Source organism: Micromys minutus (genome assembly GCF_963924665.1).
Source record: "Micromys minutus genome assembly, chromosome: 25".
NCBI lineage: Eukaryota > Metazoa > Chordata > Mammalia > Rodentia > Muridae > Micromys > Micromys minutus.
This window is the reverse complement of record NC_137960.1, coordinates 271,421-281,420: the sequence shown is the minus strand read 5'-3', so window position 1 is coordinate 281,420 and position 10,000 is coordinate 271,421. Positions and strand designations below refer to the sequence as shown.

Genomic DNA, 10,000 nt, shown 5'->3' with positions numbered 1-10,000 from the left:
ATAAAATCACACCTAATTACCACACTCCTGTGCTTTTTAAAGGTTGAATGTACAACAGAATTGCATGTTTGTTGTTGCACTTTTACTTCTGAAAGAAAAGTTGGCTCCATATAATTGGTACATGACATACCCAGACACCAAATTCTCATCATGGGAGATATTTATTATTATGGAGAGCAAGTGTGTGTGGAAAATCTACAAAGGTAGCAGGAGCAGTGAACTAGAGAAGCAAGAGAGAGTATGTCTTTGGAAGTGAGTTTTTTAGGGGGAAGCAGGGAGGAGAGTCTGTGCTAGGGTGAGTTGGTAAATAATGATAGGACATATTAGTAAAATAACAAATTTTAATTGTTGGGGTTTGGAGTGAAGTGGAAACTTAAGGGTCCTTTGTGTTGGCAGATAGCATTTTTCTGAGCAAACACCTGAAGGAGTGTTTTCCTGAAGCAGACACAAGTGAAAGAATGTTTTGCTAAAGCAGACATGTGAAGGAATGTTTTCCTGAAGCAGACACAGATGAAAGGATGTTTTGCTAAAGCAAGCACACATGCAAGTGTTTGATGAAGAATTCTTTGTTAACTACATGCATGTATTGGTTCACCTTATATGAACTGTGGAGCTCCATTTGTCATAACTCCATAAGGAAAAATACATTAAAAAAACCCCATCTGGTCAAATACTGGCAGCATTTTGCCACTTTCTCAGACTCAGGCCTATTGGCTGAGTGGGGTTAACTGATACAGAATCATGTGCTCATGTGGAGTTTTGCTAAGACAAACATGCTGAGTCAAAACAAATGGTGACGCAAAACCTGTGGACACCACGTGATGTTTGAATGGAATTATAAATAGGTCTCAATGGACTATGAGAGGGGCTTCCTTGTAGAGCTAGCTCTGCAACACTTCTTGGTCTCATGTCTTTGCTGATCTTCCCTTTGTTGAGAGAGGCACAACTGAGAATTTCTCCTGGCATCCCTTGTCATCTTTGTCCCTCCTGTTGACTTGCCTGAGGCCTGATATTCCTGCTAGGTTGTGAGGTTGTGCCAGTGCTGCTGCTATCCTGACACAACTGAACTGAACTGCTGGTATATCCGGGAAGTGATTGTGAGTGGATTGAGCTGCTGCTGCTGACCTAATACTGGAACTGTGGATTTCCTGACAACTCAGATGGGAATTTCTCTAAAGAACCATTTCTAAACAGGTCCACATCCCCCTTGTCTTAAAATTTTTTATTTTCTACTACCTCTGATGGGTGACATGCTAGAAGGGAAATTAAAGCATTTAGAAACCAATATTGAAAGTAGGGTTGAGAAAAACATGACTACATTTGGTGTTTAGTATCAGAAATGATTCAGTGGACAAATAAGGAAATGGACCTTGAAACTAGCTTTTAAAATAACTATTTTTTTTTAAGTAAGGGAGAGGAAAAGGGCAAAACCTATTTTCTGAATATGCCATGATCGGGCCTGCTAGATACCATTGAATTTCCTCGCCCACTGTCACAAATAAGCCAGATTATGAGTGGTAGTTACATTGGTGCATGCCAGGGGTTACCATGATTATTCAACAGTGCAGGGTACTTGGTAATCTGACTGAAGCATAATTTATTTCCAGACTATTCTTCTAAGGCACTTATTTCTAATTGGATTTACAGCAAATCAATTTTATATTTAGGTTCTCTTTAAAGCAAAATTTAGATGGAGAAATTAGGTGCAGTTAACTAACATAGGTTGTGGCTCCAAAGGCAAATATTAAAAGGAAAAAAGAGAATGAGATAATAAGTAGGAAATACAACATAGAGTTTTGATAGTCAGGCTTTATGAAATGAGTATATATAGTCTTAAGGTCAAGATTCACAGAGAACTGTTCATTGTAGTTTCTCTGAAATAAAAGCTAGTCTTAAGAATGAAATACTTCTGAACCAGACAATGTCTTTAATATATATGTATATATATATATATATATGTATATATATATATATATATATATATACATATATAAATACACACACACACACACACACACACACACACACACACACACACATATATATATATATATATATATATATATATATATATATTGCTTTTGTGACTATAAGGGTAAAAGGGGCACTATATATCTTCATGAACCCTCTGAAGAGTGCTTACAAGAGTAAAAAAATGGTGAGTTGAAACAACAATCAAATTATAATTGATATTTTCTAGAAAATGACAATCTGAATAGGAATTCATTAATTTTGCATAATAAAAACCAGTTAGACTAACACTGTTTTAAAATGAAAACAGTGGTTTTCATTTGATCCATTTGATCATGGAAACACATATCTCCTGAAATAATTAGTAGTTTATTAAGAAATGGGAGATAGTAGATAAGTTAGTAAATAGAATCTGGGAATTGCAGAAATAGAGACACTGCTATTCAACAGAGGAAACAAAGAGAGAAGGTGTAAGAACAGAGACTTAGTAGAGAGGGACCATAAGAAATGGCAGAACTTAGAGAATAGAACGAGGCTGTAGCTGTGGACACAGGGCATAAAATTCCTCAAAACATCAATTAGCCCTCTGTGAGTACATTATACTCATACTCATGACAAAAGTAATAACATCACTACAGTTCAGAATTTTATAGAACATAAAAGATATATAGGACTAAAAATATCAAGTCACAAAGGTAATATATAAACTTTCTAGAATGCACGGTACAGTAAAAATATGAATAAAGTAAATAAAAATGGTAAAATTTGAATTATTCATCTAAGTGCTCTGAAAAATACTTGCCCTATAATTAGCCTGTACATTAATAATTTCTTTAATTATGATAAGTACTAATGGTGAAACCCTCAGCTAAATCTGCTTCTAGGATATGAGTCAAATAAAACTATCAATATAACATATTTTAAACACTAATTTATAAAATTTTTCCCAGAATCAAGACTGAGGTTTTATATGTGGCCCTTAATTACTTGTAGTGATTTGGTTTTTACTGATTTGAAATATTTTAGTACTAATGTAAGGTTTTTGTTTATTCAGTTCTCTTTTGATATCATGCGTCATCATCTCCTCTTAAAAATATATGAATACTTTACTGTATAAAATTTAGAAATTACTATTTCAGTGTCAAACTTGTTCCCAAATGAAAAATATGGAATAATTATATGAGTGATCAAGTGTTATTCTTCACTGAAAGTAAAAATGCATTAAATATGGGTGTGTCTGCTTTTATACACAACACTTAGAATTTACTTAAGGTAGGGTAAGTTCATTTATTTTGATGTTTATTGTTTTGCCCTGAGTGAATTATAAGTAGATTAAATCCACTCACAAGATTTCTCAGAATAAAAATGACTAAGTGTTGATTCAAGATCAGAAATTGAAAGGTAAAGTAATAAAGGAGGAATAGAAAAGATGACAGAGACACGAAGAGAAGAAGCCTAAAAAGAGAAAAACTAAAAAACTAAAAAATAAAAAAATAGAAACCAGAAGACAACAGCCAGATGAATAGAGATGCATAGAAATTGAAAGAGGAAGAGAAAGTAAAAAGATAAGAAGCGTTGCACAATCTGTTTTTTCCATAAGTGTAGTAATGCTAAATCTTAAATAAAAAATATATATAGCATATTCAATATTTTGCAAAGTGGTTTTATTAAAAAGTCAGTGTATTTTACACAGTTTACCTTGCTGAGCCATAAATAGATACAAAGCATCAGAGAAAAAAAAAAAGAATGAATGGCAGACATCAAACATTAAACTACTTCACTCATTCTAGTATTTCCCCCATAAATATTACAGGTTAACATCATACGCTTAAGTAAAAAGGAATCAAACAAGTTGTACAGCCTTGGTTCCTGCCAGCTAAGAGTTTAACAGACTTTTGAACAACCAATTTTATGTCATCTCCTGAAGAGGCAATTCTTCCAGAAAGCATGGGCCCAGTTTGCAATGAAACCCATGGTGATTTCATCCTCCGTGGCTTCTCTGACAAGCCATATTTAGAGAAGATACTTTTTGGGGTAATTCTGGTCTTTTATTGCTTGACTCTTGCTGGAAATACAATCATAATTTTTGTTTCCTTGAAGGATCCCAAACTGCAGATCCCTATGTATTTCTTCCTTTCCAATCTTTCCTTATTAGATATTTGTTTCACCAGCAGCTGTGTTCCTCAGATGTTGGTTAATTTGAGAAGTCCAAAGAAAACTATCACCTATAGTGGCTGTGCCACTCAGCTCTACATCTTCTTATGGCTTGGTGCCACTGAATGTGTCCTTCTTGTTGTCATGGCTGTAGATCGTTATGTAGCAGTGTGCCATCCTCTGAGATATGTAACTGTAATGCACCCTAAAGTCTGTCTGCAGCTGGCTGTCCTTGCTTGGGGTTCTGGCCTGATTCAGTCTCTTATCCAATCTACTGCTACACTCAAGTTGCCTTTTTGCTCCCACCAGGTAGTAGATGACTTTGTGTGTGAAGTTCCAGCCCTGATTCAGCTCTCCAGTGCAGATACTACTTACAATGAAATTCAGATGTCCATAGCCAGTGTGATCCTCCTAGTGTTACCCTTGGCCATCATCCTTTCCTCCTATGGTGCTATTGTGAAGTCTGTGCTGAAGATTAAGTCATCTGCAGGACAGAAAAAAGCATTTGGCACCTGCACTTCACACCTTCTTGTTGTCTTTCTGTTCTATGGTACTGTCACTGGTGTCTATCTTCAACCTAAGACTCACTATGCTAATGAATGGGGCAAGTTTCTCACCCTTTTCTACACTGTAATAACTCCAACTCTTAACCCTCTCATTTATACACTGAAGAACAAGGAGGTAAAAGAAGCAGTTATAAGACTATGGTGGAAAACTTGGATTTCACAAAGATAATTAAGGATGCTGGTATATGAGTTTCTGTTTCTCGACTTAAAAAGGTACAACCATCTTAACTTAAAAACCTTGAAGTTGGCCTCCACAAAATCAAGAATAGCTTCATTTTAATTGGAATGTGATGTTAGCTTCATTCATCAGGAATTGATTGGACTGTCCATTTCTTCAAAGTGGTGATTTAAGTACAATGTGGTTGTTAAATTATTTCAGTAGTCATCTTTTTAAAAATATGATACAGTTATTTTGTGATAAATACTTGCAAATTAGACACCAAGTAGTGCTTTATACCTTTCTACTGTTCCTATTTACTTCAGAATGTACTGGAAGTTTAAATCACAATGTCCTGCTAATTAAACACCTTTTCAACTATAACACAGGCCTGTTTTTATTTACTTTAAACATAAAATATTTAATTTATTTGTGTGACTACATCTGTCTGAATGAATGCCATGAGAGTACAAGTTCCTGAAGGTGTAAGAAAAACATTTTGATTCCCTGAGTCTGAAATTACAGAATAATATGGTGCTAAAATGTTACTTCACGTCCTTGAAAAAATAGCAAGCCCTCTTAACTGCTGAGACATTTCTTTTGCTCCTTCTTTTTATTTCAAGACACCCCAAACTGGCAAAGTTTCTAGCAAAGACTCATGCAGACTCATGAAGGTTCCTTGATTTCCACTTCAGTCTCTGGGAGCCTATATGAGTCCTGCTTATGTCATTCTGTGGGCTATTGTCTGTGTCCTTGACCCCTCCAAAAGTTACAATCTTTCCTGCTCCTATTCTGCCATATTTTCTGAGCTCTGCCTAATGTTTGGCTGTGGGTCTCTGCAATCCATCCCATCAGCTAACAGAGGAAGCCTTTCTGAATTGGCTTATGCCTTAATCTATGAGTATAGTAGAATATTATTAAGAATTGTTTTTTGTCAGTTGTGTTTGGTTTTTCCATAGGTGTATGGCCCTCACCCACTTGATCCATCCTATTCCAATCGCCAACCAACCCAAGTCTACCCACAAAAACAATTGTTTCTCCTTCCAGTGAGATCTTAGTGCTCCTGAAAGCCAGTCTTCTTATAGAATATCACTGTGTCTGTATATTGTAGTTTGATTATATTTTATCTCACAGTTAACATCCACTTCGCAGTGAGTATATATCTTGTTTGTCTTTCTGAGTGTGTGTTATTTTATTTAGGGTAGTTTTCTTATAATTCCATTTATTTGCCTGCAAGTTTTTGATATATTTTTTTCTAATACCTGAATAATACACCATTGTGGGAATATACAAGATTACTTTTTATCAATTATTGGGTGGAGAAACACCAAGGTGTTCCCAATTTCTGGATATTATAAATAAAGCCTCTATGAACAAAAGTGAGCAAGTATCCTTATGTCAGGATGGATTATCTTTTGGTATATTTGCCTAAGATTGGTATAGAAGAATCCTGAAGTATGTCAATTCACAATTTTATGAGAAACTGCCATATTGATTTTTATAGTTGCTGTAAAATATTACATTCCTACCAGCCATGAAGGAGTGCTCCCATTGCTCCACATATTCATCAGTATGAGTTGTCACTTATGTGTCACTTAATTTACAGAAGCTTTTCAGTTTTGTGATGTTCCATTTATTAGCTGTTGAGTTTAGTGCCTGAGCTATTGGTGTTCTTTCCAGAATACCTGTGTCAATGTATTCTATGTTATTCCCCTCTTTCTCATGTTTAGTGTGTCTGGTTTTAAGGTTAGGTCTTTTATCCATTTGGACTTAAGTTGTGTGCAGGGAGATAAATATGGATATATTAGCACTCCTCTTCATGCTCACATTCACTTAGACTATCACCATTTGTTGAAAGTGCTTTCTTTGTTTCATTGTGTATTTCTGGCTTCTTGGTAAAGATTCAGCTACCTGTAGGTGTGTGGATTTTTGTTTGAGTCTTCAATTGTATACCATTTACAATATATCTTCTGTTATGCAAATAACATGCAGTTTTCATTGATATATCTCTGTAGGACAGCATAAAATCAGTGGTAGTGATACCTCTGAAAGTTCTTTTATTCTTCAGGATTGTTTTAGTTATCTTGAGTTTATTTTGTTTTTTTTTTTTTTACGGTTTGTAAAGAATTGTGTTGAAATTTTGTACTGATAATTTTGGAATTTTGTACTTTTCGAGACAGAAATATTATAAAAATGTGTTTTTGTTTTAATCATGAGTGTAGAGACTTTGGACTGACCATAGCAGCTGATTATGATTTGCTTTGTGATCCATCTGAGGCATAGTTTTGCAGCTGCAGACAGTTTTCTTTATTATGTGACATTTGCAAATCCAGGAATCTTTCAAAGTATATAAATGCGAGGGCACCAAAAGGTGAGTTTGATGATGATTGTTCACTTAGGGAGGTTGGTTGCAGTCTCTTACTAGCAATGCTCAAAGAAGAAACACAATGAAAAAAGTAGATTCAGAAATTCTCCTTTTTTTAGTTTATTAATTTTATTCCTAATTTATTGCATGATTTTTAAGTGTTACACACAATGCATTTTGATCCTGTTCTTCCCTTCCACATTCTTGCAGATTCTTCTTTCATGTTCTTTCTTTCTTATTTAAACTTTATTTTAAAAAACAAAGATAAAAGAAAAAATTTTTAAACATTTTTGCATAAATGTATACAAATACAATTGTGTCAGTGCTTGGCTTTTTTTTTTCTTCTTTTTTTTTAAGGTTTGATATTCTACATTAAGGTCTTACTAGTTACAATGAGCAAAAAGTACATGTAAAACAGGATCTAACCCGGAATTAGTGAATATTTTCTTGGTGTGGAAGGATTGAGCATGACCTTTTTTTTTTTTTTTTTTTTTTGTTGTTTTTTTTGTTTTGTTTTGTTTTTTGTTTTCTTTTTTTCTTGAACTTCAAAGAGTCTGTGAGTTGTTTCTGGGGCAGTCCGAGCCTCTGGGGATAGCATCCCACTATCAGTGACTGCATATTATGTCTGTTCTTTTGTGACTGGGTTATCTCACTCAGGATGATATTCTCTAGATGCAACCATTTTCTTAAGAATTTGGTTAAGCCGTTGTTTCTGATGGCTGAGTAGTACTCCATTGTGTAAATGTACCACAATTTTTGTATCCATTTATTTACTGAAAGACATCTGGGTTCTTTCCAGCTTCTGGCTATTATAAATAGAGCTGCTATGAACATTGTGGTGCATGTATCTTTGTTGTATATTGGAGTATCTCTGGGGTATATGCCCAGAAGTAGAATAGCTGGATCTTCAGGTAGTACCATGTCCAATTTTCTGAGGAATCATCAGACTGATTTCCAGAGTGGTTGTACCAGTTTACAAGCCCACCAACAATAAAGAAGTGTTCCTATTTCTCTGCAACCTCGCCAGCATCTGCTGTCATCTGAGTTTTGGATCTTGGCCAATCTGACTGGTGTGAGGTGGAATCTCAGGGTTGTTTTTATTTGCATTTCCCTGATGGCTAAGGATGTTGAGCACTTCCTTAAATGTTTCTCAACCATTCCATATTCCTCAATTGAAAAAGTTTTGTTTAGCTCTGTACCCCATTTTTAATAGGGTTGTTTGATTCTCTGGTGTCTAGCTTTTTGAATTCCTTGTACACCTTGGATATTAGGCCTCTATCTGATGTGGTGTTGGTAAAGATCTTTTCCCATTCTGTTGGTTGCCGTTTTGTTTTCTTGACGATGTCCTTAGTCTTACAGAAACTTTTCAATCTCATTAAGTCCCATTTGTCAATATTTGACCTTAGAGCTTGAGCCATTGGTGTTTCGTTCAGAAAATTTTCTCCTGTGCCTATGTGTTCTAAGGTTTTCCCTACTTTCTCATCTAATAGTTTCAGTGTATCTGGTTCAATGTGGAGATCTCTGATCCACTTACACTTGAGCTTTGTACAAGGAGATAAGAAAGCCTCTATTTTCATTCTTTTGCATGCTGAATGCCAGGTGGACCAGCACCATTTTTTGAATAGGCTGTCTTTTTTCCATTGAATGTTTATGGCTCCTTTGTCAAAAATCAGGTGACCATATACATGAGGACTCATTTCTGGATCTTCTATTCTATTCCATTGATCCACGTGCCTATTTCTGTACCATGCAGTTTTCAGCACAATTGCCTTGTAATATAGATTGAGGTCAGGGATAGTGATTCCCGCAGATGTTTTCTTGTTGTTGAGGATGAATTTCGCTATTCTAGGTCTTTTGTTATTCCAGATGAAATTGCACATTGATCTTTCCAACTCAATGAAGAACTGGGTTGGAATTTTGATGAGGATTGCATTGAATCTGTAGATTACTTTTGCAAGATGGCCATTTTTAAAATGTTGATCTATCCAATCCATGAGCATGGGAGATCTTTCCATTTTCTGAGATCTTCCTCGATTTCCTTCTTTAGAGGTTTGAAGTTCTTGTCATGCAGGTCCTTCACTTGCTTAGTTAGAGTCACATGAAGGTATTTCATAGTTTTTGTGACTATTGTGAAGGGTATCTTTTTTTCAATTTCTTTTTCTACATGTTTGTCCTTTGAATATAGGTAGGCTACTAATTTGTTTGAGTTGATTTTGTATCCAGCCACTTTGCTGAACTTGTTTATCAGCTTTAGGAGTTCTCTGGTGTAATTTGTGGGGTCACTTAAGTAAACTATCATGTCATCTGCAAAGAGTGATGTTTTTACTTCTTTTTTTCTGATTTGTATCCCCTTGATATCCTTTTGCTGTCTAATTGCTCCTAATTCCCCACTCCATCTATTCTTCTTCCTCTCCTCCCTAGTCTTAGGAATAAAACCAGAAGGGATAAAGAGTGGGAAAGGAAAAAACCCACAAAATAGCAAGACCAGTTACAAGTAGTGTTTAAAATTAAGGATAAATATGAGAGGTTTGGTTCCAAAAGCCATAGAGAAAATGGCCAGTGATGAAGTAATGGATTGCTTTTCAAGATGCCAGCAAGAAATTTATTGTGGCTGCAACCACTGGGATATCTCCATCTTTCAGCCCAAAAGGATTTTCTGGTTTTATTTATTTTGTTTTTGTTGTTTGTTTTTATTTTGGTTTGTCTGTTTCTTTTTCTTCTTCATATACAGTTTCAAAATGTTGAAAGAGTGACTGAACAGTTGGAAAGCTGCAGGTGAAATAGAGG

The 10,000-nt window shown here is 35.3% G+C and overlaps 1 protein-coding gene across 1 annotated transcript; it reads left to right on the top strand.

The window, feature by feature from the left end:
* Window positions 1-3,918: 3,918 nt before the first annotated feature.
* Window positions 3,919-4,860, top strand: LOC308436929 (olfactory receptor 2H2-like; the record flags this gene model as incomplete). The annotated part of the gene is made up of 1 exon (XM_080937938.1): window positions 3,919-4,860. The coding sequence occupies one exon, from the start codon at window positions 3,919-3,921 to the stop codon at window positions 4,858-4,860; it is 942 nt and encodes a 313-aa protein (XP_080794064.1).
* Window positions 4,861-10,000: the final 5,140 nt, after the last annotated feature.